The sequence below is a fragment of the Nerophis ophidion genome, unplaced genomic scaffold (genome assembly GCF_033978795.1).
Source record: "Nerophis ophidion isolate RoL-2023_Sa unplaced genomic scaffold, RoL_Noph_v1.0 HiC_scaffold_53, whole genome shotgun sequence".
In the NCBI taxonomy this organism is placed as follows: Eukaryota; Metazoa; Chordata; class Actinopteri; order Syngnathiformes; family Syngnathidae; genus Nerophis; species Nerophis ophidion.
This window is the reverse complement of record NW_026906975.1, coordinates 264,463-275,576: the sequence shown is the minus strand read 5'-3', so window position 1 is coordinate 275,576 and position 11,114 is coordinate 264,463. Positions and strand designations below refer to the sequence as shown.

At 38.4% G+C, this 11,114-nt stretch overlaps 1 protein-coding gene across 1 annotated transcript; it reads left to right on the top strand.

The window, feature by feature from the left end:
- Nucleotides 1–1,147: 1,147 nt before the first annotated feature.
- On the top strand, nucleotides 1,148–9,923 carry LOC133546960 (gastrula zinc finger protein XlCGF48.2-like). The gene is made up of 3 exons (XM_061892808.1): nucleotides 1,148–1,286; nucleotides 3,224–3,446; nucleotides 7,856–9,923. Exons 2-3 carry the CDS (start codon nucleotides 3,224–3,226, stop codon nucleotides 8,872–8,874), a joined length of 1,242 nt encoding a protein of 413 aa, XP_061748792.1. The 5' UTR covers nucleotides 1,148–1,286; the 3' UTR covers nucleotides 8,875–9,923.
- The last annotated feature ends 1,191 nt before the right edge of the window (nucleotides 9,924–11,114 follow it).

The following is an 11,114-nucleotide window of genomic DNA, read 5'->3' as shown; positions in this document are numbered from 1 at the left end:
CTGTATGACGTGGCTGGGGAAAGGAAAGGCTGGGCTTCCCTACTTAGGCTGCTGGCCCCGCGACCCGACCTCAGATAAGCAGAAGAAGATAGATGATTGGATGTGTAACACAACTTGATGTTTCTTGAAAACACTGTCCAGTAGTTGATGTTGTCGCTCCTTCTCCTTTTTTGTTGGACAAAGTTCCTCCTCTTATTCTGTTGTCGTTTTTTTTTTTTTTTTCTAAAATCACAAATATTTCTTCAACGGCAGCAGTTAGTCGCTGATTCAGCAACACTCACATCATTTGTAATGTAGACATGTTCACACAATAAAAACACTTTACACTTACATTGGATCTCTGCTTTGATGTGTCGATCACTTCCGCCTCTCTTTGTTAGCAGCTAACAAGCTAAGCTAACCAGCAGGCTAGGCTAGCACGTCAAAGTGCACTCAGACTAATGTATCCGCATACAAACAATTAATAACGACGTTTACTGCGTTAAACGACACACCTGTGCACATGTACGTTGTAATTAAGACCTAGAAACCATAATAACCAAAACAACGTATTCTCCGCCAGACGCCATCTTGTTTTGTGCTTCCTCCTGTGTGACGTCATCGACGTGTTCTCAACCGCGGAACAAATGTTGGCCCAGCACGTGTTTCACTGGGACAATAGTGAGTGGTGCACTTTTCCTTCAAACACGTGTTTCACTGGGACAATAGTGAGTGGTGCACACTTCCTTCAAACACGTGTTTCACTGGGACAATAGTGAGTGGTGCACACTTCCTTCAAACACGTGTTTCACTGGGACAATAGTGAGTGGTGCACACTTCCTTCAAACACGTGTTTCACTGGGACAATAGTGAGTGGTGCACACTTCCTTCAAACACGTGTTTCACTGGGACAATAGTGAGTGGTGCACACTTCCTTCAAACACGTGTTTCACTGGGACAATAGTGAGTGGTGCACACTTCCTTCAAACACGTGTTTCACTGGGACAATAGTGAGTGGTGCACACTTCATTCAAACACGTGTTTCACTGGGACAATAGTGAGTGGTGCACACTTCCTTCAAACACGTGTTTCACTGGGACAATAGTGAGTGGTGCACACTTCCTTCAAACACGTGTTTCACTAGGACAATAGTGAGTGGTGCACACTTCCTTCAAACACGTGTTTCACTGGGACAATAGTGAGTGGTGCACACTTCCTTCGCCCGGCCACAGAAGACAAAAAAGAGTTGCTGGTGTAACAATAGGAAGAATATATTCCACTCCTCTCTTGTACACGCGGCTTATGAGGTAATATACATGATATATTTTCATATTATTTATCTTATTTACCTCATATGTTGTTCGAAGCTAACGTGCTAGCGTTAGCCCGCTAGCAGGCCTTTGTAGCAAATGCGAGCGTTTTTTTTGGAGGAGTGTATTTTATATGTTCTCTGTGAGAATTATATTGACTTATTTAATACTTTAACTGTTTTTTGTTGTATATTACAGTCACGCTTAACATCATTGAATATTTGTTACTAGAAAGAAACGAACGTCTCGAAATTTAAGTCTGGAATAAGTCACATGGTATAATAATAATAATAATAATACATTTTATTTGGTATAGCGCTTTTCAGTGTACTCAAAGATGCTTTACAGGATGAACAAAAAATATTATTGTTATTGTAATGACAGTGTAATATAATGTATTATTGCAGTGGTCTGCTTTATGTTGGTGTCAACTGTATTAGCAATAAATACAAATGATGTTTGCACGCACTTCTATTACCTTGATAACATCCATCCATCCATTTTTCTACCGCTTGTCCCTATTTGGGGTTGCGAGGGGGGACAGGGGGTGTTGGAGCCTATCTCAGCTGCATTGGGTGGACATATGGAAATTAAATCAACTGATGTTTGTTATTACGAAAACACTATTTGCACAATTGTAAGTCATTAATGCTTATTCAGTCGGACTAAAATAAATATTTAATTAAATAAATGTTAAATATTAAAAATAGCTTTAATATACTGCACACAAAATGAATTTAGATTAGATTAGATAGTACTTTATTTATTCCGTCAGGAGAGTTCCTTCAGGAAAATTACAATTTTCAGCACAATCCCATTCAAGATCAGACAAACATTATAGGGAGACAGAACAGGATCGCTGACGGGTCTGCCGGCTTCCAGCGCCCCTTACAAAAAAGATGACATACAGGTAAAGATTAAAATAAAATTAAAAAAAATTTGCATCAATATTTTGTATGTAGTCAAAACATGAGGTGCCCAAATATTTGAAATAATTGTTTACATTTATGAATTTGTGTATATATATATATATATATATATATATATATATATATATATATATATATATATATATATATATAAATATATATATATATATATATATATATATATATATATATATATATACATATATATATATATATATATACATACATATATACATATATGTATATATATATACATATATACATATATGTATATATATACTCGCTGGCACTTGTTCCAAGTGCTTCGCTGTTTTCTGTTGGGTTAAAAATGTTGCTTTCGCAGAAGAAAGTTAAAGTAGCAATGATTGTCACACACACACTAGGTGTGGTGAAATTTGTCGTCTGCATTTGACCCATCCCCTTGATCATCCCTTGGGAGGTGAGGGGAGCAGTGGGCAGCAGCAGTGCTGCGCCCGGGAATCATTTATGGTGATTTAACCCCCAATTCCAACCCTTGATGCTGAGTGCCAAGCAGGGAGGTAATGGAGAACAAGGAGAGGATATTGTGTGTAAAAGTAAAGCCAACCGACCACAGCTCTGTAGTCCTGGTCACCGTTGACGTGAGGTGGGACTATTTTGGAGGTGCACGTCAAGGTTGGCTGGTAGGTTGGTAGTGGGAGGAGCCAGTTGGCGTCACTTGATGCTGCAGCACAATGACACTTTTATACGTGCAGACTGACTTCATGCAGTCATGACGGTATTAAAATCCCAGCAGGAGGTTTTCTATAAGTTGTTACTTTTTAATCAATAATTAATGTAAATGCAGAAAACAGGATCAATGACACAATTCATAATAATCAATAACTGATGATTATTCCATGTGTAGAAGAACATCACCACAGAGTGGAGTCAGTTCACTTGGAAAATATTATATTTGATAGACTAAACAACATTTGACACATCTGAGCTGAAGTTTGTTTGTGTTGTCTTGCGGACGTCCAACAGATGAACGCTCGTCAAGAAGAACGTCCCCTTCAGCAGCAGGAGGATCCACAGCCCCCCCACATTAAAGAGGAAGAGGAGGAAGTGTGGATCAGTCAGGAGGGAGAGTGTCCTGTAGGGCAGGAGGAGGCTGATGTCAGCAAGTTTCCACTGACTGTTGTCTCTGTGAAGACTGAAGAGCATGAAGACAAACCACCTGAGTCCTCACAGCTTCATCACAGTCCAAGTAAGCACAACATCCACATATCATCTAATACAATGTTTGTGACACATGTTCATCCGGGGGACACATTTAGGACTAAAGATGAAGATATGTTTGCTTTTTAACACCACCATTTAAAAATGAATGCTCATCAATCATCAACAGTGTAATTGCTGGGGTGTAACCATGTGACCTAGAGGCCGTCCTCCTTACCTCACCTGGTCAAATGAAGGCAAACATTCAATATGGCTACTGTTTATTTACTTTTAGCAGCACATATGTCAGCATATTTCAAAGGTTTAGTGGTGAAGATTCCTAAAGGCCTACTGAAAGCCACTACTACCCACCACACAGTCTGATAGTTTATATATCAATGATGAAATATTAACATTGCAACACATGCCAATACGGCCTTTTTAGTTTACTGAATTGCAATTTTAAATTTCCCGGGAGTTTCGTCTTAAAAACGTTGTGTAATGATGACGTGTACGCAAGACGTCACGGGTTTATAGGAAGTATGAGCGCTGCACACACACACAGCTAAAAGTCGTCTGCTTTAACGGCATAATTACACAGTATTTTGGACGTCTGTGTTGCTGAATCTTTTGCAATTTGTTCAATTAATATTGGAGAAGTCAAAGTAGAAAGATGGAGTTGGGAAGCTTTAGCCTTTAGCCACACAAACACACGGTGATTCCTTGTTTAAAATTCCTGGAGGTGAAACTTTCCTATGGATCAGAGCGCGGTCAAGCGAACATGAATCACGACAGAATGTCAACCAGCAGGTTTCGGTGACAAAATTGTGGTTAAAACGTCGCTTCTTACCGGAGAAAAGCTGAGCTTGTGCCATCCATAAAGCTGCCGTCGACTCCTCTGAGACACTGGCGTCAGGACACCCGTGGAGACACACCTCCGACTATCAGGTACTATTTAACTCACTAAAACACAAGCATCACAATAGAAAGATAAGGGATTTCCCAGAATTATCCTAGTAAATATGTCTAAAAACATCAAAATCCGTCCCAATGCAATTGCGTTTTTTTTTTTTCTAGTCCGTCGCTATCAATATCTACAAACACAAATCTTTTATCCGCGCTCAAATTAATGGGGAAATTGTCGTTTTCTCGGTCCGAATAGCTGTTTTTGTTGGAGGCTCCCATTAAAAACAATGTGAATATGTGAGGAGCCATCAACATGTGACGTCATCGTCTGCGACTTCCTGTAAAGGCGGGGCTTTTCTGTTAGCGACCAAAAGTTGCGAACTTTATCGTGGATGTTCTCTACTAAATCCTTTCAGCAAAAATATGGCAATATGGCGAAATGATCAAGTATGACACATAGAATGGACCTGCTATCCCCGTTTAAATAAAATCTCATTTCTGTAGGCCTTTAAATCTAATCGTTTGAATTTGGAGGACAACTGCACTTTTTGGGGGAATTTTTTCTATCCTTCACAATCATTATGAAAGACATGACTATTGATATATATATTTTTAAATCACATTGTAACTCATGAATGTAAATAAAAGTCCACTTGCAATGGAGCCAATGAGAGGTCCTCTATAACCATCCAAAAAGCACCAACAATACTACATTTGCATTTCGTGGCTTGAATACCAACCAAGTATTAGTGATATTGTTATTATAAGTGGCCTCTCACCTGGGTAGTAGAAGGATGAGGACGTACTCTGACAAGTTGGTTCCCTTTGACAGCCAATTTAGGCCCGAAAAGAGGCTTGGCTTCACCCCCCATACCGTGCGACGATTATGAGTCTTTCCTCATCTAAACGGGAATATAACAAGATTCTATCAGTCTGCGTCATAGTGACAGCAGACATTGTACAGTATGTGATGTTTTATTATATTTGTTGGCTCTCAGGAAGTCTGTAGTGTGTAATATTCAGTGATGTTGAAAAAAAAGCACATGTAGTGATGCTTTTTTGAAAGTAATGCGCTAATAAGCAAAAATACGTAAATATTCCATCTTTTTAAAAAAGTACCTGTTACTAAATGACATATATACCTACTGCATGTACATAAAACCTTAATGGAGGTGTTTGGATGCTTTTCAAGTTATTTTTAGGCAGAATAGTGCGACTCTAGTAGCCTCTATTGTAAACAGATTTTGATCGCATTTATTACTATTTAGAATGCATAAAAAAGAAAAATATGTGTTCTTGATAGGCAAAATAAATTACAAAAGTGCGGTTTCCTTTTAAATGAAGTGAAGTATATTTATTTAGCGCATTACTCTAGTGACTCAGAGCGCTTTACATAGTGAAACCCATGATCTAAGTTACATTTAAACCAGTGTGGGTGGCCCTGGGAGCAGGTGGGTAAAGTACCTTGCTCAAGGACACAACGGCAGTGAGTAGAATCGAACCTGAAACTGTCGAGTTGCCTTAGATTGTATTAAATTCTATCAAAATCTCGTAAAAATCGTAAACACATCCTAGAAATGTCTCAATAATTCCATGAAGAATATTTTTATTTAGGAACATTCTAATGTGATGTGTTTCTATCTACACTTCCGTTAAAATGTAATAATCACTTAGTCTTCTCTTTTGTTCAAATGTAATAATCACTGTTTTTGTTGTTTGATACTTTAGTTTTGGCTGATACTACAAATGTTGGTATCGATCCAGTACCAAATAGTTTCAGAAGCAGTATGGGTCATACCAATGCGGATACTGGTATTTAAAGTCATCAGGATAATTGAATGATTACATTTTTGTTGGCAATCATAATCAGACAAAAACACAGGATGGTGGTGTTAGAATATCAATTGAATATTTAAATATGGCTCTGAATTAAATCATTGGGTTTATGCCCTTAAAGTCTTCCTTTTTACTGAGTTTGTAAACAATAACAAACTCAACAAAATATATATATATATATATATATATATATATATATATATATATATATATGTGTATATATATATATATATATATATATATATATATATATAATACAAAATATCGATCAAACTGCTGTAATTACCTTATATTGATATTATGCTTGGTAATGTTATCGTGAATTTTTGTATGGATCAGTCCACATCTGTTTAAATTTAAGAGCTTTAGCAGGGTTTCTGTGCGTCATTAAAAAGCATTAAAAATCATTGAACGGACTTTGCCTAAATAAAGGCCTTAAATGGTGTTAAAAAGCATTAAATACGAATTCCAGAGGCATTAAAATGTTCACACAATCGTAGGCCAGGACCGATATAAATGAAAATAAACCTAATAACTTAATTATTGCCGTCATCAATATATTGCTATATCCAAGTGTTTCCTTCTTGGTCTGTGGATTTTAAACTGGACTAAGAGGTCTTACTTTGTGCATCCCTCTCAGCACCTGAGTATGTTTATTCCACAGTAGACTTACATGAACAAAGTGGGCCTCTTGTCAGTCATTCACAATCTTTGTTTCGACTACTTGCAATTCTCCTCCACATGATTTCCTGTGTGCAGTAGTGTTAGCGACACTCACTTTCATGTTGGAGATGGAAATAGTCATTTTAATACAACGCTGTAGTACAGACCTCCGTATAGCTGCCCAGGATATGCCTGTTTAATGATTCTTTAATTTTGGGCCTTTTAGAATCAGAATGTTTTCATCCATTTGTGTCAAGAAGGTGAAATTAGGTCTGACAACCTTTTGACAAGTTGACTTCATGTCCATTAGGACTTTTCAAAGTGTAAAATACCATCCACCTTAAACAGAATGTTATACTTTGAAAGTAAACTGGATCATTTATTTTGTGTTCATACATGACTTCCTGTCCCACACGAGCAGATTTTAGCTCAATTTTACAGCTTTGTTGTGTCGACCACTAAATATAGAAGCCAGGTGGTGGAAACTGACACATTGACTTGAAAACAAAAAACGGAACAAGTCCGTCCCTATGGGGGCGCCGTTCCACATCCAGTGGAAATCCCCGGTTTCACATACAAACGTTGCTTGGCGAGATAAATGACGAAACATTACTTCAGGTTCAAGGCATGAAGCAAAAGGAAATACACTTTCAGCCCACAGCACTCGCAGTGAGCAAACTCGACCACAAGATGGCGGCATAGCTGAGACAACAATACAGAATACAGATTTACACTGTAAACAACCTCATCTTTTCTCCAAGCTTATACATCAGTAACTGACATTAACATCACAGGGGGCGCTGGAGCCTATCCCAGCTGCATTCAGGTTAAAGGGAATTTATCACAATTTAGATTTTAGGCCATATTGCCCATCCCTCGTAAAAAGTGGTCTTCTATTCCTGTGAATAATGTTGTAAAGAGCAATGTGTTTGTTTTCAGGCCAATTAATATAATCACTTTTTATTTTAAGTACATGTAAACTTACTGAATGCCTCATGTGACTGAGCAAATCTGGACATTTCTCAAGCATGTTTGTCATTGTGTGTCCTGCAGACGTCTGTGGAGAACAACGTCTGCCTGAAAAAAAGGAGAGTAGCTTCAGGATGGTGAAGGAGGATCCTTCAAAGAGGAAGACCAGGCGCCACGGACCCTCTGGCGTCTCCTTTTCCTCTTTGACACAGACCCTTCCCTGTAAAAAGGAAGAGGAAGACTCACTGACGCCCCACATTAAAGAGGAAGAGGAGGAACACAGCATCACTCAAGAGGGAGATCATCTTGAAGGACTGGAGGAGTTCCCAGTGACTGGTGTCCCTGTGAAGAGTGAAGATGATGAGGTGAAAGGTGAAAGTGAGGAGAGGGGAGGGGGGGAGCCTCCAAGCAGCAGCTCAACACAACACATGACAACAGAAGCTGATGGAGACCACTGTGGAGGATCACAAGCAGACAAGCTCTTAGCTCCACTATCAGATAGTGAGGACACAACGTCACACTCTCCTGACACTGATGATGAAGACTCTAAAGATGATAAGACATGTCACACTGACAACACTCACTTCACATCTTCTCACTGTCACAAAACTTTTAAATACCATAGTAATCTGAAAAGGCACATGAGTACACACACCGGAGAGAAACCTTTTTCCTGCTCAGAATGTGGGAGAGATTTTAGACTAAAACACATGCTGAAAGTACACATGAGAACACACACTGGAGAAAAACCTTTTTTATGTTCAATCTGCGGTAAAGATTTTACTCAAAAGCACCATTTGAAAACACACATGAGAATACACACTGGAAAAAAACCTTTTTCCTGTTCAATCTGCGGTAAAGATTTTACTCAAAAGCACCATTTGAAAATACACATAAGAATACACACTGGAGAAAAACCTTTTTCTTGCTCAGAATGTGGTAAAAGTTTTGTAATAAATCAAAGTTTAAAAGTACATATGAGAACACACACTGGAGAAAAACCTTTTTCATGTTCAATCTGTGGTAAGGTTTTTACTCAAAGGGACCATTTAAAAAAACACATGACAATACACACTGGAGAAAAAACTTTTTCCTGCTCATAATGTGGTAAAAGTTTTGTCATAATACAAAGTTTAAAAGTAAATATGAGAACACACATTGGTGAAAAACGTTTTATATGTTCAGTATGTGGTAAAAGTTTGAATAGAAAGACAACAATTAAAATTATACATGAGAATGCAATCAGGTGAAAAACCATACTCCTGTTCAATCTGCAACAAAAGCTTTGGTCACCTAAACACTCTTACAGTACACATGAGAAGACACCCAGGAGAGAAAGTGTTGAGTTGCAGTGTGTGTGGTGAAAGATTGTCTTCTAAGTAGCAGTGTAAGAAACACAAGTGTGCTGGTGAGAACAGCAGCAGCAAATGAAACTGCAGGATTTGAAATAAACTGTCCAGACTTTCATTTTGACTTTCTAACAACATCAGCACATATAACATGTGTGACATTGTTGTTTGTCTAACAATCTGTTTAATATGCTTCTACATTTATAGATTAGACACTTCAGTTTAGTGCTTTTATTTCAGTCAAGTACATGAGTTAATATACACATTTGTGTACTTTAAAATGAACACAACAATTTGACCGAAAGGGTGAAAATAAACTACATAAAATATGTTACATACAATAAACATTTTAAGTGTCGATATTTATAATTCAGTTTTATACTTATTCATAAGTGTTTTATATAAGTTTTTTTGAACAATGAAGTGTTACATATTTTATTTTCTAATTGTAGATAATTGCATAGATGAACTCCTTTATATGATGTACATATTTGTTTTACATGTGTTCATACCTTTGCTTTTGAGTACACATAAATCCCTCTTAGTTCATATTTACTGCTTCACATCTGAAACATCTTCTGGACCACTTCTGGAAGCATATTATTATTTACTTTATACATCATTTGAACAGTTGTCTTTTATATAAGATCATTTACTTTTAAAATGTGTGACTTAATCATTTGTTGGGTCTCTAGAATCCATTCTATGACTTATCTTTATTACTCTCTTTTGTAATATGATGATTGTTGTGTGATTGTTTTATATGTATGTCCCCAGACTTTTATGCAATAAACAATGTATGTTTCAACTGAAGTTGGCTACAATAATTCTAGTTAATATTTGTAAGTATGTATTTTATTCTATTCAGTACTGCACTCAATTGTTTTTCTTACTTTTTTTTGTATGATTTACAAGTAGTGTCCAGCTTACTTCATCATCTATATTAACTCCTAAAAATGTGACTACCTTTATTATTTTTATTTCAATATTATCCATAAGAATGTATAGTTACACTCAGTAGTGACAATTAAAGACACTTTCATCCTGTTGATTTAAGCAAAAAAAGTGTAAAGTGTAATATTCCAAAAATAGAAGAATATTAATATCAGCAGTCAATATTCCAACATTGTGACGCTGACCTATGGTAAAAAACATATTTATTTTTAAAGACTTTATGAGAGTGATGTAATTTTCAGAATCAGAAATACTTTATTAATCCCCGAGGGGAAATAAAAAAAAGAGTGGGGGAAGAGTGGATGGTGAGATCGACAGGCGGATCGGTGCGGCGTCTTCAGTAATGCGGACGTTGTATCAATCCGTTGTGGTGAAGAAGGAGCTGAGCCGGAAGGCAAAGCTCTCAATTTACCGGTCGATCTACGTTCCCATCCTCACCTATGGTCATGAGCTTTAGGTCCTGACCGGAAGGATAAGATCACGGGTACAAGCGGCCGAAATGTGTTTCCTCTGCCGGGTGGCGGGGCTCTCCCTTAGAGATAGGGTGAGAAGCTCTGCCATCCAGGAGGAACTCAAAGTAAAGCCGCTGCTTTTTCACATGGAGAGGAGCCAGATGAGGTGGTTCGGGCATCTGGTCAGGATGCCACCCGAACGCCTCCCTAGGGAGGTGTTTAGGGCACGTCCAACCGGTAGGAGGCCACGGGGAAGACCCAGGACACGTTGGGAAGACTATGTCTCCCGGCTGGCCTGGGAACGCCTCGGGATCCCCCGGGAAGAGTTAGACGAAGTGGCTGGAGAGAGGGAAGTCTGGGCTTCCCTGCTTAGGCTGCTGCCCCCGCGACCCGACCTCGGATAAGCGGAAGATGATGGATGGGAAATAAAAAATGCCAGCACTGTTATAAACATGTGATTATTAAGTGTAATAATGTATGTGTGGAGAGACGCAGCCGACGGGCCGACAGCGGGCTGAGAAACATGATTGTCCTGACAAAGATGGAGGCCAGGAGGCGGGGCATGCAGCAGAGGGGAGAGGCGTGACG

Coding starts and splice junctions, on each gene's coding strand:
- LOC133546960 (XM_061892808.1), top strand. CDS start 3,224: ATGAACGCTCGTCAAGAAGAACGTCCCCTTCAGCAGCAGGAGGATCCA. Junction 3,447..7,855: donor ACAGCTTCATCACAGTCCAA/GTAAGCACAACA, acceptor TGTGTCCTGCAG/ACGTCTGTGGAGAACAACGT.